At 48.9% G+C, this 24,083-nt stretch overlaps 1 protein-coding gene across 1 annotated transcript; it reads right to left on the bottom strand.

Annotated features, from left to right (window-relative positions):
* Positions 1–11,448: 11,448 nt before the first annotated feature.
* FAM241B (family with sequence similarity 241 member B) lies at positions 11,449–14,504 on the bottom strand. Its single transcript, XM_012451443.2, has 4 exons — positions 14,438–14,504; positions 13,209–13,276; positions 12,918–13,048; positions 11,449–12,254 (listed from the first exon to the last, which is right to left on the bottom strand). The coding sequence occupies exons 3-4, from the start codon at positions 13,011–13,013 to the stop codon at positions 11,985–11,987; spliced, it is 366 nt and encodes a 121-aa protein (XP_012306866.1). The 5' UTR covers positions 13,014–13,048; positions 13,209–13,276; positions 14,438–14,504; the 3' UTR covers positions 11,449–11,984.
* Positions 14,505–24,083: the final 9,579 nt, after the last annotated feature.

The raw sequence follows: 24,083 nt of genomic DNA, 5'->3' as shown, positions 1-24,083 counted from the left end.
GGCAAGCCTGTTGCCTCACTGGCCTTCAGTGTCCCATCTGAGCAACAGAGGCTTGGACCAAATTGCCCAAGAGCTCTGAGTGCCTTGACTCCAGCCAGAATCTAGTCCCTACCTGGGGTATTCTGTGGAGTCTGAGGAGAGACTCCTCCAATGCCCTTCAGAACCGCTCCATGGCTTGGGGGCTCTGTAAGCCTCACACAGTTCAAGGGGGCCCAGGATAGGTGGGCACCAGTTTTCCATCACCTCCCCCTTATCAGGCGGGCCCCGCAAGGAGCAGGCAGAAATGGAAGCCGTAACACACACAGCACCCACTGAAAGACATACCCTAACCCTCCCCCTAGACCACGGCAGCCCCACCTGCCCTCCTCTGTAGTCTGAAAGAACCCCTGGACCACGAGGCTCCTGGAAATCTGCTAGAGGGGGAGAAGCCCTGGGGAACTGGCATTCTCCCAGTTGATGCTGGCACCCCCTGCCCTTCCTCCCTTTTCTGCAGGCGAAGCACCACTTCAGGACGAGGGGCCGAGTGCAGGATGCTTCCTCAGCACCTGCTGCTGAACGAACGCACAGCTACTGAGCTGCCTGCCGGCAATCAAGGGAGCCCGCCGGGGCTGCAGGAGCGGGGCCGGGAGGGGCCTGCAGTCACCCTGGTGTCCTGGAAAGTCACTAGGTAAGTGAATAGAGGTTCTGAGTTGGAGAGCCAAGTTCAAATCACAGCTTCCCCGTTTGGTAGTTCCACAAGCTCATGATGTCTTCCCACTTGCTAGTTGAAGAATATGGTAGAATCTTCCTCTCAGGGTTCTGCTGAGGATTAAGCGAGGTCATGCATGTACAGCCCTTTGCAGCACTCATCATCACAGACTCAATTCAGAAGACTTCAGATTTGAGCCAGGCCAACTCTGACTCATCCCAATATTAAGAGCATGTTTAAAGTACAATCTTGAGTGTTCCTTCCATTAATAACTACTTACTGAGCACCTACTACATGCCAAGCACTGTGGCAGGACTAGAACAACAAAGAAGACAGACAAAATGCCAGACTTCATGGAGCTTCTAGCCTGCTGGGAGGCAGGGGAGGGTTGGTGAACCAACATCAAACATGGACACAAAGAATGAGTTTCTCTCCATCGTGATGGGGAAGCAAAGGTGCCAAGGGAGCATATGACCAGGAAGCGGACCTTTTCTGGGTGGTCAGGGATGATGCGTCTCTGCCTCTCTCTTCTTCCGACTGATGGGAATGAGGGCACGATGGCTGGAGCTTTGCAGCCATCTTGAACGATGAGGCAGAGCTGCTGGATGAGGGGTCTATATTCCTGATAACCTTGTCAAGGCACCTAAACCCCCTCTGTATTCTCTACTCCTAACTTACAGAGAGCAAATGACTTTTATATTGTTTAAAGATGCTGTTGTTTTCATTTTCATGTCTTTGTCCTCAAAAAGCTCTGAACTGCTGAACCGGAGTTAGTGTTGCACACGCCGCCTTCTCATTGGACTGTAAGAACCTTGGGGGAAGATAGAGTGCAGCACCCAGCACAGGGCCTCCCTATAGAAGGAGTCTCAGTGCCTATTTGTGGAATTAGCTTATTAAGCAGGGAGGAGTTGAGAGGAGACAGAAGAATCACTGGACAGACAAATCGAAGTGGGTATAAATCTGGGACAAGAAGCTTGAACCATTTCTAGAGACATTTGAGGACAGAGTCAATGGAAGGTGAGACAGAGATTCAGCAGCCAAGTACAGACTCTGATTGAACAAGTTAAAGGACTTGAACCCAGGGAGATAAGAGACTTCCGAAACAAGTACCTTAAGGTGTTAGAGGGCTCCTCGGGATGGCTTGATGCTGACTGTGACCTTGAGTATAATGTGCAGGGAAGACCCAAGACGTGAGCAGCAGAGGGACCTGGGTTTAAATCTCACCACTTAACAGCTGAGTGAGTTCAGGTAAGTTGCCTGGCTCTCTGAGTCTTAGTTTATCAATACAACAATTTAAATAGATGGAATCATATGCGTGAAATCCTCTACACCCTGCCTGGCACATGGTAGGCACCCAATCAATTGTAATCGTGGCCAAGCTATCGGGTGCTATGAAGGATGGACTTAAGGTGACCCCATGATCCCAGCCTCCTGGTGTTCATGCTTTTCTGTGATCCCCTCCCCTGCTCAGCGTGACCTGTGACTGGCTTCCAATCAACAGAACACGGCAAAGGTGAGGGGATGTCCAGTGCTAGCTCCGGAGTCTCTCTCCATTGCTGGCTGTGAAGAAACGAGGTGCAGTGAGTCCCACAGCTGCAAGAAAGCGCAGTTTATTCTTTCAATAAGTAATCAGGGAGCTTGGAAGTGGACCCTTCCCAGTCAAGCCTCCAGATAAGAATCCATCTGTGACTGGCACTGTTGGCAGCTCTGCAGAGGATTTGCTAAGCCATGCCCAGCAGCTGTGAGATACTAAATGCGTGTTGTTTTTAGCCGCTAAAGTTCTGGTGATTTGTGACACGGCATAGAAAACAAACTGAGGTGCTATATCGAGAATATGTTATGGAATACTGAAGGAATGTAAAACTTCACTTTTTCCTGCATATCAGCCCCAAGAGGGAGTATTATGTCCCCCCATTTATAGAGAGAAAACTGAGGCTTTAGCCAAGGGGCTAAATTCCCTGAGGCCACACAGTTCCTGGGGAACAAGGAGCCAGAACACAGACCCCGGGGCCTGCTCTCAGCCAGGAGAAGTGCCAGCATTCCTGCTGCAGCAGCGGCAGCCTTACCCCACAAGGGGCTGTGCAGCACCACGAAGCCTTTCGGGGGGTCTGTCCCGCCCAGGCCTCCACAGACCGCACCCCTCCCTGGTGCTTGGGACCCAGCTGCTTCACACGGTTCTCCAGCACCTGTCTGGTCCCTGAGAGCATTTGAGTTTCTAACTCCTGCATAACTAGGGCACTGGTAGGTAGAGCCCAGGTAGATCCAGCCCTGGTTTCTCAAAGGCTTGGGAGCCAAGGGGAAGAGTCTAAGTCCCCTGGAATAAGGCAGAGGCAAGGAGACAGCACATGCACCCCCCTGCCTGAGCTGTGAGATACACTGCGTCACCTCCACGGCATCCATGTGTCCCAGGGTCACTGCACCTTCTGCACCCTGGGCTGGGCCTGGCCTGTCACCTGACTCCAAGGAAAAGCAAGTGCAGTGGAGGAGGGAGAGGAATCGCGAAGGCCACAGTCTCCAGAGAAGCCCTCTGCAGGCTTCCAGGGTGGGCGACTGAGGGGCGGGAGCTGGGCAGTTCTCAGCTGGTGGGCTTCAAGGAAGGCTGCTGCTTCCTTTAAGAGAGATGCTGGGACACAGGCAGATGTCACAGGGAGCCTTGAGACCCCTGCTCAGGGCCACATTTATACTATTGACTTAGGTTCTTTTCTCCCTCCCTCCCTCCCTCCTTTCTTTCTTCCCCCCTTCTTCATCCACCACGTGTGCTGCGGGGTACAGCTGCCGGCACTTACAACTTGAGAGCAATGTCCCTCAGTGCACAGGTGACAGAGAAATGCCAGGATCCAACCCAGCCAAGGCAGGAAGATCAGGCTCTGTTTTTGGGGGTCCCCTCTTTCCTTTAGTTGGGCTGGTGCCTCGTGCCTTCTCATGCAGCTTGCAGAGCAGTCCCCAAGTGTTGATGAAGAGCCAGGGCCTCTGCCAAGGATTGGAAATGCAAAAAAGAGCTGGCATGATCCCTTCCCTCAGAAACTCAGTCTGGCACGTGAGAGGGAAGGAGCCACAAACCCTGCTCCCTGGGGACAGGGCGGCTCCCACCTGAAGGAAGGCTGGCTCAGGCTCTGGAACTGGCTGCATGGGGTTTTTTTGTTTTGATTTATTTTGTTTTGTTTTGTTTTTTTAGACTGAGTCCCACTCTGTCACCCAGGCTGGAGTGTAGTGGCATGATCTCAGCTCACTGCAACCTCCTTCTCCTGGGTTCAAGTGATTCTCGTGCCCAGGCTGCATGTTTTAAAGCTGCCCAGGTGAACTGGTGGCATGGCTGGGTTGAGAACCACTATCACAGGAATAGTAACACCTGTCCAAGGCGCCTATGGTTGGCTTGTATGTTCCCTTGCTGACAGCATCCAGATTTTAGCCACTTCATCAGAACAAAGTGATTAGTCAGGATTAGCTGTGCTCAATGCTGCAAAAAAGAAAAACAAGCACACCTTCTCATAGACCAATGAGCGCGCTCACATAGGCCCACGCCACAGAGGTAGATGTCTTAACTGCATGATACTGGTAAGTAGACATATTGGGAAATTTTTCAATTTTTGTCCTCCCAGAATTTCAAAAGCAGTATTTTACATGTTCTTGACTTAGGGCAGCTAATTTTCACTAATGAGCCCTGCAGGAGGTGATCCGATACAAACCCTCATCCAGGACACACTGCTACCCCCCAGGCACTGCATAGGTGTCTTCCATTAGGAGCTCACTGCCACCCTAGTTGACACATCGTCCCCATTTCACAGATGAGGCACAGTAAGGAACTTGCCCAAAGGCACACAGCTACCAAGTGGGGAGCCTTTCTGACTCGCCTGCTTCTTGTCTCCGATGAAAAAGACAAGAGCTAGGCAACGCGCCCCATGTCACAAATACCACATTCATCGAGGGGAACCACCTGGCACCAGGCCCTGAGTAAGGACAGGCAAGCGTGAGGTGCTGGTAGGTGCTGCACTGGGTGGGACTGGGCTAGACGTGGCCACCCCACCTAGAGAGAGTGCAGCCTTAACAGTGAGCAGGCCCCTCCCACTGGGGTCACCTAACATGACACAGCAACCATGGGCTAGAAAATAACTAAGTCTAAAACTTCTCACCCTGTCTCCTATGCTGAAAATTCTAATACTGAAAGGTTTGGTTCAAGACTGGAGCCAGTGACAAATCCTCTCCCTGGGGGTCTGCAGCCACCTTCCGCCCTCCCTAGAGCTCCCAGATTCACAGTTTGCTGGAGGCTGGAGAGGCAGGTTCCAGATCTGCTGCCTGCCAACTGTGTGACCACGTGTAAATTACTTTGCTCTGGGAAAAAGGAAGGACATCTATGATCCTTTGCTTGGGAGAGGATGAAACGAAACTTATGAATGTTCCTGGCACTAGGCTCAGCCCAGGATGAAACCACCGTGAATGAGAAATTATAATGGAATTGTGAGTGCTCGCCACCAGAAATCTCACCAAAATGCAAGGTAGTCCCAAACCTGGGCTGATTGAGGTGAGCACTCACAGTGGTGGGGGCAGGAGGGCAGATGAAAACCATTTGTAGTATATTTGCAGGAGAGTGGTCCTGCTCCTGCCCAGAAATTCCACCAGGTGGCGCCATGGGAGAACTTTCACAGCCTTTCGGGTCTGCACACCAAGGCGGTGGGCTCTCTGGAGTCCCTGCAAAAGAGCACTGGGAGTTCATTAGCCAGTTCAGCGCTAAGGAAAGCTGGGGTCTCGGTTGCTCTTCAAGGATTTTCTTAACCTCCTTAACCCAGATGTTCATGAAAATGGGGTGTTACAATGACACATAGAGGAGAACAACACACACTGGGGCCTTTCGGAGGGTGGAGGGTGAGACGAGGGAAAGGACGAGGAAAAATAATGAATGGGTACTAGGCTGCATACCTGAGTGATGAAACAATCTGTACAACAAACCCTCATGACACAAGTTTACCTATATAATAAACTTGCACATGTACTCCTCAACTGAAAAGTTAAATTTTAAAAAAGGAAGAAAACGGGGTGTTAGAGGAAGTGGGGCAATGATGCTGGCAATGCCGAGCCAGGCAGCAGCAAAGGCCATCAAGCGTCTACTAAGGACAAAGCCGGCCTTGGTGGGTGTCAGTCTCAGAGCTGAAAGGGGCCTTCATGGAAGTCTAGCCCAGCCTGTTTGCTTTTCCAGAATGAAGGAGGCCGGGAGGGGTCACTCCTTGACTGACAGAGGTTGTGGAGAGGCCCTCTCAGCTCATCTCAGGGTGCCGTGTGACCCAGGAGGCAGTGTTCAGGTGAGGCTGCCGCACCTCTTCAGGGAGCCAGCTGAGGCCAGAAATTGCACCCTATCCAACTGCAAAGGGGACTGAGAAACCCTATCAGGTTGTGACATCCCCCCCGGGCCCTGAAGGGGAGACAGTTCTGTCAAGATCCCCACATTTCAGAGGAAAACCCTGTGGGTTGGTTCAGAGTCAGAGCTGCAAGGCCCTGAGGGTCAACTGAGTCAATCCCCTGTGGTACAGGTGAGGCTAAGAGAGGGTCGACCACTCAAACACTAAAACACAGCAGGATGAAAACACTCTTCATGTACTCATATGAAACGTGTCCAGGATAGATTGCTAAGTGAAAAATGCAAAAGGCAGAGAAAAACTTGTCAAGTTTTCTATTGTTTGTATTTTTAAAAAATTAGAAAAAATAGTCTATTCATGTTTGCTCATATAAACCAAATTTGGGAAGTATTTAGAAGACACTAAGAACAGTAGTTATAGTGAAGTGGGGGAGGGATGGATGGACGGGGACAGAGGAAGGAGAAAGGCTTGTCTATTACAGCAGCTTTGAACCATGCAAATGCATTACCTTACAAAGAGTAAGATTTTTCAAATAGCTTGCTCAGAATCATACCATGTTTCCCACAGTGGTGGAGTAGTTACCTGCCAGGGTGTGAAATAATTTGGGGAGGTGCACAGATGGTTATAAACAGTTTACAAACACAGCACCAAATTGCATGGTGAGGAAGTCATTCTTCTTTTGTTTCTCTTCACCCTCTGAATTCATCAAGGAGAACATCTCAGTGAGGTGCCAGTGAGTCTTCAGTACCACTCCAAATCTTCATAAACTGACTTTTTTTTTTTTTGAGACAGAGTTTTGCTCTTGTTGCCCAGGCTGGAGGGCAGTGGTGTGATCTCGGCTCACCACAACCTCCGCCCCCCAGGTTCAAGCGATTCCCCTGCCTCAGCCTCCTGAGTAGCTGGGATTACAGACATGCACCACCACGCCTGGCTAATTTTGTATTGTTTTAGTAGAGATGGGGTTTCTTCATGTTGGTCAGGCTGGTCTTGAACTCCCAACCTCAGGTGATCCACCCACCTTGGCCTCCCAAAGTGTTGAGATTACAGGCGTGAGCCACTGTGCCCAGCTTAACTGACTTTTTTAACAAAGAAAGCAAAGAACAGGCTTGGACAACTGCAGTGACTAGCTAAAATAGAATATCATTAGTTTTTCTGTCCTGGATTCATTTGTACAAATACCTACTGTGAATGGCAAGTGGTACTGGCTTTCCATTTACAATAGTAATATGAAGCTTCCTTTTAAAAAATCAATTTAAGTAAGATGTGAGCTGCTGTTAAAAAAAAAAAAAATTAAGTGAGTCCTAACACCATTGCTCTGTGAATACAGTACATCATCAAGCACTAACCTGTGCCAGAAACGGCTAAGTGCTTCCCATGGATTAATGTACTCGATCCTCCATCCCGGGAGGTGCAGATGAGGACATGGAGGTTTAGGGAGATGCTGGGTCATGCCAAGGTCCCTGGTTAACAGAGCTGAAGCCGGGAATGGGAAGCAGGCATTCAGCTCCCAGCAGGGCCCCTGCCCACCAGAGGGTCTGAAGCTAGCCGCAGTGCCGATGCAGACCAGCCCTGGCTCCCAGCTCCCTGCTCCACCTGCCCAGGCGCTTGAGGCAGTAGCCCTCTGGCTTCATCTGGAGCAGCTCCACTCTCCTTCCAAGCTCGGAGTCCCTAAAGCCATTTGGTTTCAGCTCTGCCCCTAGCCTCAAACCAGAGGCTCAGAGGCCACACACACCCCTCTACCTGCTTCTTGAACTTTCTCTTGCTGCTCTTTTGGGCACTGGGTGGCAGCACAATGCGGGGTAGGCTTGCTTGTCCTATTGGCTGGGCAGGCTGCAGGTTCTCTATGTAGTTTTGGCAGCAGAGCTCTGCTGCCCCCTCCCCTGCTCCCACTCAACCCTTTGGGGACCCTTTGAGAGATCACTGGATTTGTCAGTTTGCAATGGAAATATGCATTTGGGAATGCAGGGAAGAGGGCTACAACTCCATTCAGTGACTGTGGCCCAAAGCTGGGAAGCCACCGAGGCCACCCAGCTGGACAGCTGCAGCCAGTACCCTTACACCCACCTCTGTGCCCTCTGCCCCCACACAGCTGATCCCATGGGGCTGCAGGCAGGTCAACAGGTAGTGCAGCCGGGCAACCTGTATCTGTAGCTGGTTTCCAGGTGATGCTGATATGGGTACCGCCAGAGGTGAAAGGGAGGAGCGGTCAGAAGCCTGGGCCTCCATTTGAATCCTAGCTCCACCCAGCTCACTCTGGGTCCTAGAGCAAGTTATAAACCCTTTGCCATGTCCTCTGCCATGAAATAAAGATGACAGTGACAGTACTTATGTCGTAAGATGTTAGTGACAATTAAATGGCATGAAGTGCTTAGCACAGGGCCAGGCACTCCATATACTCTTAGCAAACATCATCCAGTCCTGACACTCAACAAGCAGCAAGGCCCTCCGTTTCTAGGAGCACAGCGATGCAGCTGTGTTTCTTCTCTAACAGCTGTGGGAGGGGCAACCCTGATCTTAAAAGCCCAGCACTGCCCAGCCAGGGCTCCCAGGTGCCCAGGACAAGGCGGCCACGCTGGAGCCGAAGCTGCCAGTACAGAAGCTGTGGGCCAAGGTACAGCACGTGCAGAGGCAGCTCAGGGGCTGATGCAGTCCCCCTTGCCATGGCCACCTGCCCACCTCTCACCCACCTTACTTCAGGTGATCCCCTGAAAGGCTCTGAGAGGTGGGCAGGGCCCAGACTGTCATCCCTTCACAGTGCTGAGGAACCCAAGGCTCAAGAGGCTAAGTGAACTGCCCACAAAGAGCAGAGCCAGGCCTGCAAACAGGCCTCCCGTGCCACCCGGTGAGCCACAGAACACAGGGGTGGCTTTCCTCCCCCGTCCTCAGCTTCAGGCATCCAAGTGGATAGAGACCCTGACCACTGCCTCAGGGCTCCTCAGACTCATAGAGCTAGAAAGGCTCCAGATAGGGAGCCCGACATCCCCGCCCCCACCCCCATGTTAAAAGGCCCCATTCTGGCCCTAGTTGCAGGGAGGCAGGAGCTGGGAGACAGCTGCTTGGGGGAACTGGCAAAATCAAGAGTCACTGTTTCACCTATCTCAGGCTTGGTGTCTCCTTCAGGGAGATGATAGTTTGGTTCCCATGTCCAGGACTAGCTAGAGGGTGGAGAGAGGGGAGCTTAGGGAGCCAGGGACTTGGAATTTGTGGAGGGGACCAGGAGGCCAGCTGGTCCCCAGAGACTGAGCAGAACAGACAAGTCAGCCCCCAGCAGCTCTACTCACCGGGTGGTCCCAACCAAGGAGTCAAAGCAACCTCCCAGAGTGGGGCACTCCCCTCTCCAGTCCCACAGAGGCGGCAGAGGCCTAGTGGGACTGAGCTGTGGCTCACACGGGTGGGAGTATGAGCAGCTCTCCCCAGGCAGCCGGGCTGGAAATCCAGCCTGCCATGGAGACACAGGACTTCGAGGATCAGCAGAAACCTCCCTGGAAATCTGCCCTCTTGGGCAGGATTAGAATGAGTCAGGCAGCTTAATCTAGGGTGTCCTGTCACACAGTGGGCAGAGGAGGCAGTGGGCAATGGAAGAAGAGCTCACCCCCTCAGAGAGCTTCTGATTAGGATGCTGAGTGGACCGAGGCAGAGGCTCACTCAGGCCCCTCAGCTCTGCATCTGGCCTCCCGAAGGACCCAGGCTCTGCATGCACAGGGTGCAGCCACCTCCTGTGAGGCCTCAGTCAGTCGGTGCAGGTGAGAGCCTTGCTGAGGGCATTCACGCAGGCCTGATGTACGCAGCCTCCGGCCATCCGCAGCTGCAGGCTGCACGACTCCTGGGGGCACCTCCCCACACTAGGCTGCTTCTGTCTGTGTACAGGCTGTCCCAGCACCTTTCAGACACTGGGCTTAGGAAGTGAGGCAGAGCACAGGTCAGCAGGCTACCCAGAGACCAAAGGGCACAGGGAAGGCAGGTGGCTCAAAGAAGGGCCAAGAGTCCAATCCAACCGGAGCAGCTCTATGGGGCCTGAGCTCAGTCAACAAGCAGAGCAAGACATCACCTCCTCTTGGTCCTCGCCAACTGACCTCTAGCCCCCAGCCCTGCCTCTTAGACTGGCTAAGCACCAAGCAAGCCTCAGGAGAAACCACTTCTGCCCACTGTGGCCCCTGCCCACCTCCACCATCCTGCCCAAAGCCAGGAAGGCCCCTCTCCTCCCGCTCTTTCTAGTCAGGCGCAGAGGGAAGCCCTGCTCACCCTGCCTTCTCAAAGGGCTTGGACTTTGGGGATGGAAAGTGAGTTCTAGAAAAAGGTATTGTTCTCAGCCCTGAATCTGAGGACTTGGATTCATACCCCCTCAAGGTATTTTATATATTGGGGGTTTCCACTAGTAATTTATTTTTTCAGAGTCCTGCAGCTTTGCAAGAGGAAAAGAGGGGAAAGCCCCAGCCCCTAAGAGACAAGCTGAGGGAGAAGGAATTTAGCAAAGTGGGATATAGGGCAGGAACATCCCGGTGGCTGGCGGGCTGGAGCTGTGGGGGCTTGGAGCCGTGTGAGTGGGTGGGCAGAAGTGTCAGGACGGGAGATGCCAAAGGGGTCAGCTGGGACACCAGCAGGGCTGGGCCCACCTCCCTTTGCCCAGGCCCCAGGTGAGAGGCTTCTGTTCCAGACAGCATGGCAGGCTCTCAGGAGAGGTGGCCTCAAGCTCCTTCTCTCTCCCATCCTCCCCCAGCCCTGGAAACCAAAACATGCCTTCCTCACCGCAAACAACCAAACTCGGCGGATCCCAAGAAAAGGATGAGAAACCTGGTGCCAGGACAGGCAAGTCCTCGGCTCACCCAGCTTCCCTCCAACCTATAAATAACCTTCCTCCCGCAGTGGCCCAGAGCCTCAGCCACCCAGTGCCTCCCCCAGCAGGGCCTCCACACAGGCCCAGGGCTCACGTGCCAAAACGCAAGGGCTCCTCTCCTGAGAAGCAGGCATCCTCGTCCCATGTGCACCACTTTCTAAGGAGAGTGCGCTGCAGCCAGGGGTGACAGGAACCTCTGGAGGGTGAAGGAGGCTGAGCAGCCTCTGGTCAGGGAGGTCTCCTTGGGCAAGGGAGACCTCGGACCTGCACCCAGGCTCTCCCAACCCTGCAGCCTCACCAGCCATTCTGGCCAGAGGAACCCTCTCCACAAAGCTGACTGGCATCACGTCTGGCATCTCAGAGTGAGCCTGGCAGTTAACCACACATCAGGCAAGGGTCCAAGCCAGACTTCATCTGGACCTTCTCTCCTAGCTCTGCGATTCTATTGAGAAAATCTTAGAAACCACCCTCTGAGGTCAAAGGCTCGCTGCTGCCTGTTCCCCAAAACCAATCCCTCTTTACCATGTTTCCAGATCAGCGTGCAGGTGTACGAGTATTTACAAATTTCTTCAATGGACTCATTTTTACTTAACTCTATTTATTGAAAATGTCACAATAAATAGAATGCCAGTACCACTTGTCCTAAACAATAGGTAGCCAATAAAAATAGACCATTAAAACAAAAACAGTGCTATAAAAGTCTGGAATTTTCCCCACCTGCCCTAAGCCCAAGTCGTGCTCCCTAGGCCAAGGAGAAGCCAGCACGTCTTCCAGAGGCGTCGGAACATATTGGCACCCAACTGAGATTTTCTTCTCAGCATAAAAGGATTGAGAGAATTGGGAAGGGAACCCTTTTCTTGCTCTGATTCTGTGCCACTAAACACAGGCCCCATACCACCTAAAAATATCTCAAGGGAACCAAGGGATCCACCCACACTCTGGAAATGCTGGACTAGAGTCTCCTCTGCCTAACACAAGGGGGAAACACACACCTGTGCTCCCCTCTCTGATCACACCTTCAAGGCACCACCAGATCCCCTCCAAATATGCCTACACTCACACCAAGGCCCAGCAAGTCCCTCTCAACAGGCCCGCCCCCATCAGCCCCCAGAGGTCACCGCTGACTCAGGTGGGACACCAGGTAGACGAGGCCCACCAGGAGGAGGCCACGAACACCAAGCATCATGAGCAGGAAGAGGAGCAGGATGGAGGTCACCGGCTCCACGGCGTGGTTGCCGAGATGCCACTGCGGAAAGCCCATGTTCAACAGCTGCCGGTTGAGGTCATTGAAGGGGGACTGGGCAGCACCCAGCCTGGCACCTGCCTGTTGCTGGCGGGGGCCAGGACCTCCTGGGGGTGCACCATGGCCCCTGTTGAGAAAGCTCTGGAATGTAAAGACAGAGAGAGAGGAACAAATCCTTGAGTTGAGGCACCAGCCAGGAGGCAACCTCTCAAGGGTGCGCCCTGCCCTCCCTGCAGCCACTCAGGGTCACACCCTCCTTTCTCAGCAATCCCCCATGCCACCCATAAGAATCCCAACAACCAAGTCACAAGCTCTTGGAGTGCAGAAAATGTCAGTCTCTATTCCCCACATCATTCCCAGGTCAGAGAAGAGAGGGAGCGGCTGAGGCAGGCTGGACTACAGGGCACGGCTCTGGGGCAGGCATTTTTAATACTCATCATCACTCCTTTCTTTAAAACAATTATTCTGTGCCCAGGGCTCATCCCCTCCACTTCTCTCCAGCTTCTCTCTGATCCAACCAACCCTTAAAAGAAAGACATTAGCTCCAGTGAGGTTTGCTAACCAAGTTAAAGGAGAAAGAGCTCTTGGATGTGAAGTCTGGGAAGGCTGCCTGGAGGAAGGAGATCCAGGGAGGTTGACAATAAGTCACTGCACCTACCCCAAGTCTTACCCAGCTCTCTGCAATAAGGGCTTCAGGCTAGAAAAGGTTAGTGACTTTTTGTCAGCAAGAGAGACTTCTGGAAGCTAGGAGTAGCCAGTACACAGGAGGCCATCTGTCCCACTCCACAGGGAATGTGTACCTACCTGTCGAGGAGTGCTACCTCTGGGTGGCTGAGTAGTGGTCCTCACTCGGGGGTCGTCATCCTGCACAATTTCCCCATTGGCCAAGATCCGCACCATCCTCCCAGGCACTGCGGGTCGCTGATGGGCTGCACCTGCATCATGTGGTCAGGTGGGCAGGCTAATGGAAACCAAGTGGTACAGAATTTCTCCCCACCACAAAACCCTCAACTCTTCGTGATCCGGACCAGACTCACAAAGACCTGAGGAGGATTCTTCCCCTGACTTCAAAAAGCTTGAAGGAAAAAAATGTACCAGAAATTGAGGGAGGCTTGCGGTCAGTGGCGCTCACAGAGGTGACCCACGCTGAGCAGGTGCTGTGTCTGATTAATAAAAAGGGGAGAAATAAAGGCAAGTTGTTTGCCAGGCACAAATATTTCAGACATTGAGTCCACCAGGAAAGCTATCAAAAGGATCCTTGGCAAAGGAAGTTTTATTGCTAATCACTACACTACCTGTAGCACAACTGGGACTAGAGCCCCTGCTGTGGCCCACGCCCCGTGGAAAGCCCATCCTGCTAGGCTCACCTCACCCAAGCCTCCTAACACTCCCGCAAGGAGGGTACAGGCGAAGGCACAGGGAGGTTTAAGTGGCCTGCCCGGGGTCACACCTATGGGCAGGCAGCAAAGAAAGAACATGAGGACAGGAGCTCTGGTTCTAGGGCCCTCCTGGGTACTAAACTGGGAGTCCAGGGCACCAGGATCCCTAATGGGGTTCCATTTCCCTTCCACTAAAAGATGGGGCGAGTTGCTGCTCCCTCAGGGAGTAAATGTCACCACCTCGGCCTTCCCCAGGAACACCCAGGGAGATGGGGGTCCCTTCGGGGTTACTTTACAACTGCTGTCTGGCAGCAGCAGACCACACTGGCCACCATGCACCCTGCACTGGCTCAAAAGAGCACACCTGTGCTGCAGAGGGCACGCCCCTCACCTGTCCCTCACTTCGCAGGGAACACCAGTCCAACCCTGGCTAACCGGCGCAGGGCCCAGCCTTCCCAAAATGTGAGATGGGGCTGCGGCGGTGGCTCTCGAAAGGCTCCACTCCGCGGACCCCTGGACTGCGGGCCCCTCCACGCCTCCCCTCGAGTCTGGGTAAAGGCCATTCGTTCTCAGGAGCTGAGCCTCAGTGTCCATCTACATTCTCGAAAGCACTAGTGACACATATGCCAAAAAATCTCAGGAGCCCCTGTCGTCTTGCCCGTGGCCTGGAGCCCTGGACAGGCGCGTCCCCCTCCTGAAGCCCCCCGGCCCTCGCGCAGGCCGAGCGGGTGGTGGTCGTGCGCAGTCCCTTTGTGCTTCGTCATCGCGCCCCCGCCGGGTGGGCCACCCGCGCGTCCGGCCTGCGGCGCACCTGACATTCCGGGCGAGGGGCGGGAGGAGCGCTGCCCGGGCCGCCAGCCCCAGCCTCGGGAGCCCGACACCGGCTCCGAGTCCCGGCCCGGGCTGCGGCGAGGGATGCGCTCCCTCCCAGGCGCGGCGACTCACCTGCAGGCGCGGCTCCAGGCCTCGGCGGCGTCCACTCCCGGCGGCTCCAGGCCGCTTCCTCCCACCTGACCTCACAGGAAGCGCGCGCCGGAGAGGCGCGGCCCAGCGGCGGCGCGCATCGCCCTCTGTAGGCCGCCTGCGGAACTGCAGCTGACCGGCCCGGGTTTGGGAGCGGCGCGGGCTGTGGGGGTGGAGGAGATGGGACGGTGGGGCTGAAAAGAAGAGAAGCTGGGAGGAGAAAGCACAAGGAGAAGAAGGAGGAGAGAGCAAAGAAGGAAAGGTAAGCAGAGCCCAAGGAGGAAAAATCCAGAGGGTGGAGGCGCCCTGGCCTGGGAGGAAGGGCGGGCGCAGGCTCAGAAGACCGGTGTGAGTTTGCTGAGCCAGCTCCGTGAATGCCCCTTGAGTAGGACCCAACCCTGCCCTCGAGGAGCTCCAAGTCCAGTGGGGAAGATGAGGCAGGAACGGGGCAGACCCCTCCGTAGGCTTCCAGCAGAAGATACATTTGAGCTGGGGCAGGAGGGTAAGTTGAGATAGAGAAGGACACTCTTGGCAGAAGGAACCACCTGCAGGGAGTGAGCAATCTACCTCTGCCTCCTTCCTGATGTTTTAAACTCCACCCCTCCCCCACCCCCTTCGTCAGCTGCTCCCTGTGGCCCTGCTCACCAGAGCGGGAGAATGAGCTGTCCCACAGTCCAGGTTCAGGTTCTGGACTCTGGCAAGTTACTTAGCTGCTCAGGGGGGTCCTCGTCTGCAAAACAGGTGTAATCATAGGCTTAAAGGACTGCTGTGAAGATTAAGTATGATGTCTCTGGCACATTGGCAATGTTGATTATCGTTAAAGAAATGTTTCTGGGAGTGGGCACACATATATTGAGCATTCATTTGAACCCAGGTTCCGCTAGCCACTGGGCAGAAGGAACGAAAATAAGAGAGAGATTTAGACCTCGCCTGGAGGACTCACAGTCAGCCACCACAGTCTATTTGATCATGAAACCTTATCAGCAAAAAGTGTTTCAGGTCACCTTGATATCTGTATCTTATTTATATGCTATTATTTTTGTTTCGAAATTACACGTGTGTACTGTGAGAACAGATTGGCATTACGGATAAAAGGTGGCTGCTGGAGCCAGCCTGTGTTTGCATGTTGATGTGACTGCTTTCTGGCACTTTTGTGTCAAGTGTTTGAATGAGATCCTTGCCGCAGTGAGTGCTCGAGGGCTCCTCTTCTACTATGAAGTCCATTGTAAAGCATGCACATTTTAAAAGCATAGGATTTAAAGAAAATATAAGCCAAAATCCTAGTGCTTTCTCCCTGCACCCCAATGTGTTCCAGGTATGCCAAGTGCATACTTGAAAGCAGTAATCACAAAGCAGGATGCCCGATTGTCAGAGGTGGCCTGTGATCGCAAATCTCAATGTGCACATTGGAATTACCTGAGATATTTGGAAACCATCCCAATGCCTGAGTCCCACCCCAGAGATCCTGATGTCATTGATTTGAGTTACAATCTGGGCGTGGAGACATTTTAAAAACCAGTCTTCTAATGAACAGCTAGGGCCAAGAAACAGTCTTCCATGAACAGAGCCCCATAAGTAGGTCACAGAACTTGGGAACCCCAAGAAGGAGGTAACCTCTGTGGGCCCGGAAACCAGGGGATATGGGCGGAAAATCATGAATGTTTTCGGGAAGATTTGAGCTGGTATAACTGCTGCCAAGGAGATACACTCCAGCTGCAGAGAACCAAGAGTCCAGAGGAAAAAGCAAGTCCCTCCAGAGAAGTCAAGACCAGCTTTGGGATAGGGAGTGAGTGTTTCACTGGACTTAGAACAGCCTATTATTACCAACTAAAACATCCTAAGGAGGCAGCGTGCCACTTTTGCTATCTCTCCACCTCCTTCAGGTGTCTCGTCTACCCTGCTCAAGAACCTGCGCTGGTTCCTACTCTCTGCTCCAACAAGCCCCAACTCATTAGCAAGGCTTTGACAACCCTCCAGCTCGCCCTAGCACACTCTTAGCAACGCCTTCCCTCAACTCTGCTCACCTGGCCTCTGCTTTCCCCAAAGTAGATCACCCAAAGGCCTGCTTTGCTTGGGCCTGAATAACTGCTGGAAGGCCATCCCCACCCTATCTAAATCCCTTCATCCACAAACATGATTGTTTCATGTAATAATAATAATAACCCCTATGTGTACAGAGTCCTTACTTTCAAAGTGTTTTCCCAGAAACCACTTCATTCTTTCTTGGATTTTGAAATAGAAAGAGTGAATGTTAGTGTTCCCATTTTACCAAAGTGAAATTGAGGCTCAGAGAAAATGTAGATGACCAGCCCAAGGTCAATGACAGAGCCAGGGTTCAAATGAAGGCAGGTCCTCGGGCTCTGCATTTCAGGCTTTTGCATCCACCAAACAGCCTCCCCCGAGTTTGTCTCAGCTCTGCAGCCTCTTAACAATTGTGTCCTCACCTCGCCAATGCCATAAGCACAAAATTGGGCTTTGGGTCATGCCTTAACCCCAACACAGGGTCAATAAAAACGTGCTTTTGGTTTTCTGTTCATTGCAGAGCTCATAATTTTTGTCAGGTGAACTGGCCCTATCTCTGACTCTACAGGTGAAAACAACTGTTTCTCCCTTGAAAAGAGAAAGGCATCATGACAGTAATCTATCTATCTCTTTCTCCTTCTGTTTCCCCCGTGTCCTACCCCAACTCTGGCAGACAATCTGCCTGTGTTTATTACTCAGAGAATGGCACGGGAGAAAAGCAGCACTAGCCTGCCGGCGTCCACTGTTGGTGCCTCCGTAGGCCTGTGGCCATGGAAGAGAGCATATCAGGGGCCTCTTCAGAGAAAACACTGGGAGAGGAGTATGTGACAGGAGCATAGGTATTGTGTGCTGGATCTTAAAGGTGGGCATGAGGCTTAGGAAAGGGAATGGCCAGATAGTGAATATGACAGGTGGGGCCTTATATGGCCTTGTGGAAATCCTTGGGTCCATTGTGACTGAGGTGTGGTAGAAGGATTCTTGTGCTCCAGCAATGACAAGGAAATAGTGGGAAAATTGCTGGATTTGAAAGGGTTAGGTAGACAGGTATAAAGGGTGGCTCAGTGATGGCCTTCATCCATAGACAGATGATAAGGGACCATAGGATTGATGGAGGCCTCAGAAAACACCTTGCGTGGTCCGAAGACTGGAGTGGCCCCACAATATCTTGGTTTTTGTAAGTATGTAAGTCCCCTAAGACATAAACCCACCGTAGTTATAACATATTAGCTTGAGTACAGGCTATGCTGCTGGAATGAAAAAATTAAATATAGTGACTCAAACAAGTAGATGGGCAGCTCTGCTTCACAAGGCCAGCCAAGGACATCCTCTCTTCCTAGCTTATTGCTCCCCTACACCCTAGGATGCCACCCTTATTTGCATGGTCAAAACTGCCTCACCAACTTCTTCACCATATGCAGCTCATGGAAAGGTGAGAGAGAAGAAATGGAGGGCTAGTGATTTCTTTTAAAGAATGTGTTATGGATGTAACACACATTACTTCCCTCACATTCCATTGTCAGGAACGAGTCACACGGCAACAGGGCAGGCAGGCTGCAGAGCCTGCAGTGATAGCCCTGTGTCATTCTGGATATTGGTATTTGTGTCTTCTCTCTTGTGTCTTTCACTTTTGCTACAGGTTTATCAATCTTATTGATTGATCTTTCCAAAGAACCAGCATTGCTTCACTGATTCTTCTGTTTCTATTCTTCTGTTTTCAATTTCATTGATTTCTGCTCTTATCTTGATTATTTCCTTCCTTCTGCTTGCTTTGGGTTTATTTTGCTCTTCTTTTTCCAAGTTCTTGAGGTGGGGGTTTAGATTATCGACTTGAGATTTTTCAATGTAAACATTTAGTGCTGTAAATTTCCATCTTAGCACTCTTAGCTGTGCCCCACACACTTTGACCTGTATTTTCATTTTCATTTAATTAAGTGTATTTTTGAATTTCTTCTGCGACTTCCCCTTTGATCCATGGATTATGTTAAAGGATATCATTTAGTTTACAAGTGTTGGAGATTTTCTATTATCTTTCCATTATTGATTCTAGTTTAACTCCATTGTGGTCAGAGAACACACTCTGTATGAGTTCAATTCTTTTAAGTTTGTTGAGGGTTTGTTTTAGGGCCCAGGATATGGTCTATCTTGGTGAATGTTTAATAGAAGGCTGAAAAGAATGTGCATTATTCTGGTTTTGGATGGAATGTTCCGTAAATCTTTCTTTTTCTTTTTTTTCTTTTTAAGGCAGGATCTGGCTCTGTCATCAAGGCTCGAGTGCAACCACAGCTCTCTGCAGCCTCAACCTCCTGCCTTAGCCTCCCAAGTAGCTGGTACTACAGATATGTGCCACCATGACCAACTAATTTTTAAAAGTTTTTATGAAGACGGGTTCTTGCTATGTTGCACAGGCTGGTCTTGACTCCTGGGCTCAAGTGATTCTCTTGCCTCAGCCTCCCAAAGTGGTGGAATCACAAGCATGAGTTGCCATGCCCAGCCCATAAATCTTGTTTACATGCTATTGTTTGATGGTGGATTTATTTTTTATGATTTTCTGACTAGTTGTCCTATCAATTGTTGAGAGAGATATATTGATATTTTTAACAATAATTAGAGATTTGTCTATTTCTCCTCTCAGTTTTTGCTTCACATGGTTTGCAGCTCTGTTGTTTGGTACGTACACATTTAGTTTTGATATGTCTGCTTGGTGGATTGATCATTTCATCATACATAATGTCTCTTTCCATCTCTAGTAATTTTTCTTGCTCAAAGTCCTGCTTTGCTTTAACTCATGTTTGAGTAATATACCGTTTTCCATCATTTTACTTTCAACTTGCCTAACTTGTTATATTTAAAGAGAATTTCTTGTACATAGAATATGGGTAGACCATGTTTTTTAATCCACTCTGCCAGACTGCCTTTTGTTTGAATTATTCAGACCATTACATTTAATGAAATTAATAATACATTAGGGCTTAAGTTGCCAATTTATTTTTTGTTTCTGTTTGTTTTGTTTGTCATTTCTCTGTTTTTTTTTTCATTCCTGTGTTCCTGTGGGTTACTTGAACACTTTTTGAAATTCCATTTTGATTTATCGATAGTATTTTATTAAATATATCTCTTTTTATAGCTTATTTAGTGGTTTCTGTGGGTATAATATATGCTCAACTTATCACAGTCTACTGGGGTCAAAATTTTATTCATTTGGGTAAAATATAAGAACCTGCTTCCCTTTATGTTCCTTTACGCTCCCCATTATACTGCAATTGACTCAAAGATTCCCTCCACATGTGTTTAGAGCCACATCAGTGTTATAATTTTTGGTTTTACTGAGAAATATAATTTATAAAATTCAAGAGTAAAAGAAAAGTTTATTGTACTTCCTCATATTTTCGCTTACCATGTTATTTTTTTCTTCCTAATAGTCTAAGATTCTTTCTGGTATTGTTTCCTTTCTATTTGGACAACTTCCTCTAGTTTTGTTTTTTTTTTAGGGTAGGTTTCCTGGTAACAAATTATTTTAGTTTTCTTTCATCTGAGATTGTCTTGATATATTCTGCATTCCTGAAGAATATTTTTACTAGGGAGAAAGTTCTCGTGTTGACTAAATATTTTCACTAGTGTTGACAGTTCTTTCCTTCAACACTTGAAAGACAGTGTACCATTTCCTTCTAGCCGCCATGGTTTCTAATGAAAAATCTGCTGTTATCTGAATTGTTTTTACCTATGGATAAGATGTCATTTTTCCCCTGGCTGCTCAAGATATTTTCTTTGTCTTTGATTTTCATATGTTTAATTATGATGTGTTTCAGATGGATTTCTTTGGAATTTTCCTATTTGGGACTCACTCTGTTCTTGAATCAGTAGATTTATATCTGTTGCCAAATTTGGAAAGTTTTCAGGCATTATTTATTCAACTACTTTTTTAGCCTCACACTCCTTCTCCTCTCCTTCTGTGTCTTCAATGACATAAATGTTAAATATTTTGTTGTAGTCCTACAGGTCCCTGAGGCTCTGGGTTTTTCTGTTTGTTTGTTTGGTTGGTTTTAGTCTCTATTGTTCAGATTGGGCAATTTGTATTGTTCTATTAATTATCTTCCAGCTCACTGATTCCATTCTGCTACTGAGACCATCTGCTCAGCCTTTTATTTTGATTATTATAGTTTTCCATTTCTCCTTTCCATTAGTTCTTTTTTACATCTTCTACTCTATTGTGAGGTTTTCCATTTGTCACTACTTCAAGTGTGTTCATAATTGCTCAATAAAACATTCATATTTTGGTTGCTTTAAAATCTTTGTCGGATAATCTTTCAGCATTGGTATTTATTAATTGTCTTTTTCATTCAATTTGATGTCTTCCTAGTTCTTAGTTTTGACAAATGATTTTCTAATAAAATCTGGACATTTTTGCATTATGTCACAAGACTCTGGCTCTTATTAAACTTTCTGTTTTAGCTAGCTTTTTCTGTCAATGTTCTATCAGGGGAAGGAGAGACACTGCATCATTAATGATATGTGGAGGTAGAAGCCCAGGTTTCCCACTCAGCCTCATGGCACCCAAGTTATGGGGAGGGAGTGCTCTTCATTACTGCTAAGGGGTATGGGAATTCCTATTCCCCAGATTGCCTCCACTAACATCATAGTGGGGGAGAAGTCCATTACCAGATAATGGAGATGAAGGTGCTGACTTCCTATTCAGCCTCTGACACTATTCCAGCAGGGGTACTAGATGCCTTGTATGGCCTTACAAGGTGTAAGTCTAGGCTTGCCACTTGGTCTTTGCAAGTGTGAGTTTTTCCTTTGGTGTTTGGCTAGAGTTAAGTAACTATTGTCTAAAAGCTTTTAGTGTTGCTAGGTACCTTTCCTAGTACTTTGGCTAGAAAGAGCTGGTTTTTAGGGGGCTTTTGTTGTCTACACTCTTGGCTGCTTCCAGGTTGCTAGCCTCTTCTGCTGCTAATCTGGGATATATGAGCTAAAGGGAAACCCACGGAATTCACCCTGTGTTGTGTCATTCCTCAGATCCAAAGTCCCCAAACTGCCTGCTTTCTTCTCTCCATCTTTCAAAGTCTTCTTATATTTGTTTTATACCTAATGTTCAGGGTTTTTAGTTGTACTTAGGAGGAATTTTTAAAAAGTATCTTTTTCTCCATCTTCCTGAAGCAGGCATTCAATTTTTAAGTTATAGAAATTAAAAGATTAAGACATTGTGACCTAGGTGCAGGAATAAGAAAATGACCAATAAGTAGATTGGGTCTAAAAACAAACCCATAAACTGGGATTTATGGCAAAGTACAAGTGCAGAACATAGGAAAAGGAATCTTTTAAATAAATAGTGCTGTAATAATTGTGTATTCCCATAAGAAAAAAATGAAATTGGACCCCTACCTAATATATTTGTACATGTACCAAAAACAAATTATAGGTGTATCATTGACTGAAATATGAAAAGCAAAACAATAAAGAATTTAGAAAATAAATCGTATGTATAAATATAGACATAGATATTCTAGACCTCAGAGTAGGGGAAATTTTCTGAATACATTATAAGAAATACCAACTGTAAAGAAAATGATGGATAAATTTTATTACATTAAATTTACATTGAAATTAAGAACTCATTGATCAAGTCTTTTTTTAAGTGAAAAGGCAAGCTCAGTATCCAAGAAAAGTTTTTCTGCAATACATATGGCCACAAATGATTCATATCCAGAATATACAGAGAGCCTCTAAAATAAATAAGAAAATAGACAATCAGTAAAAAACTGGGCAAAAGATTTGATCAGGCACATTACAAAAGAAGAAACCCGAATGGCCAATAAAGGTTTGAAAAAGCACCCAGCATCATTAACAATCAGAGAAATACAAACTAAAACCTTCATGAGATACTTCCACACACTCATCAGATAGATAGACTCTAATGACAAAATCTGACAACACCAAGTATTGGTGCTGACGTACAGCAATGAGAGTTTCCACATACTGCCAGTAGATCTGTAAGTTGGTACAACCACTTTGAAAAACCATTTAGAATTGACTAGGAAGTGGGAATATTTGCATTCTTTAGGACCCAAGATAGAAACGTGAATGCTCCTGTGCACTAGGTCATGTGTACAAGCATTTTTCATAACAGAAGCTGGAAAAAAATTCAAATGTCCGTCAGAGTAAAATGGATAAGTTATAGTAGAGTATACAATATAATACTATACAGTAATAAAGGCTCTGAACACCAGCTATATGCAATACCATAGTTGAATAGAAAAATATTACATTGAACAAAAGAAACCAAAAGCAAAATAAATTTTACTGTATGGTTTCTTTTATATAAAGATCAAAAGAAAGTAAAATTGTCTAAAAAATTATATTGTCTAAGGATGCATACTGGGCTAGTGAAAGTACAACGAAAAGCAAAGAAATTATTACTGAAAATGTAATGGTTAGCTCTAGGGGATCAGGAGATGCTGTGCCCAGAAAAGGGCTTGCACGCAACGGGCAGGGAAGGCTATGAGGTGCTGGCGGTGCTCCATTTCTTGACCTGGCTAGTGGTTTCACAAATTTTCACTTGATAATAATTTGTTGAACTTCACAGGGAATTCAGAGTAACAGAAATGAGGAAGGAGTCAGCTGATCTAGTGGTGGTCAAACGGGTCTGTTCTTTCATTAGAAGCAACCTAGACAGGTATTAAGTGTATGGCCTCTGAGGCCAGTTCACTTGGATTCAAATCCTCTACTTGCTGTGTGATCTTGTGCAGTTTGCTATTATAATCTCTCTGTCCCTTGATTGTCTCATGTGCAAAATAGGGATGATAATACCTAATGTGAGGATTAATAGGTCTTAGGCATCCAGTACACAGTACATGAACTTTGTTAAATAAGTTAAAATTCATATATTCATTCAACATAAAAATTCTTTGTATCCCTGTGCCATGCTTGGCCTTTTGATGACCCTTCACAGGCCAGCAGACCTGGACCCAAGGGTACAGCTACAGAGCCCTCAGAACTGGGGCCCCACCTTAAAGTCAGTGCAGCCACCTATTGCAGAATCTTCCTCGAAAATCCAGATCAGATTCCAGACCTGGGCCAGGCTGAGCCCACAACTTAGCCAGATGGTCCCAGCCCAGGGAGGGCAGCCCTGCGAGCACTGGAAGCCAGGCAGGCTCTCACTGCCTGCCTGTTTCTGCAGCTGGTCCTGGGGGTATAGGGCAGCCTGGCACCAGAACCCAGGCAGCCTCCTCTCCTACTTCAGGGCTTAGAAGCGTGGAGGGAGGGCAGACTGGAAGAAAAGAGGACCAGGGAGTATGGAAGAGCTGGTGTCTCGGATACCTTTCATCCCTTCCACAGAGGAAGTAGCAGGAAACAGAAGAGTGGGGGTGGGGAGGGAGAAAAAGGAACCGAAAACAGAGAATAAGGCCAGCCCAGAAGGGCTTTTTGTAGGGTCTTAATTAAGCCTGGAGGCTTGCTTCATTGTTCCTTTCAGGGTGGAACATATGTTCAGGGCCTGGCTGAGGTTTGGGACTGAAATTTCAATGGTGCTAGGCCCTATGGTCTACAGGGGGAAGGTAGGAGGAGGGGGCCAGCAGTCCCTAAGCCATATGAGAACCAATAGTGCCTTCCA

Source organism: Aotus nancymaae, unplaced genomic scaffold (assembly GCF_030222135.1).
Source record: "Aotus nancymaae isolate 86718 unplaced genomic scaffold, 86718_ANA_hifiasm-v0.15.2.pri h1tg000010l, whole genome shotgun sequence".
Taxonomy (NCBI): Eukaryota; Metazoa; Chordata; class Mammalia; order Primates; family Aotidae; genus Aotus; species Aotus nancymaae.
Note: the sequence above shows the minus strand (reverse complement) of the source record. Positions and strands in the feature narration are given on the sequence as shown.

Bases quoted from the DNA above. Each gene is read 5' to 3' on its own strand.
- FAM241B (XM_012451443.2), bottom strand. From the start codon at position 13,013: ATGGTGCGGATCTTGGCCAATGGGGAAATTGTGCAGGATGACGACCCC. The intron at 12,255-12,917 runs GTAGGTACACAT...TTTACATTCCAG, and splicing joins GAGGTAGCACTCCTCGACAG to AGCTTTCTCAACAGGGGCCA.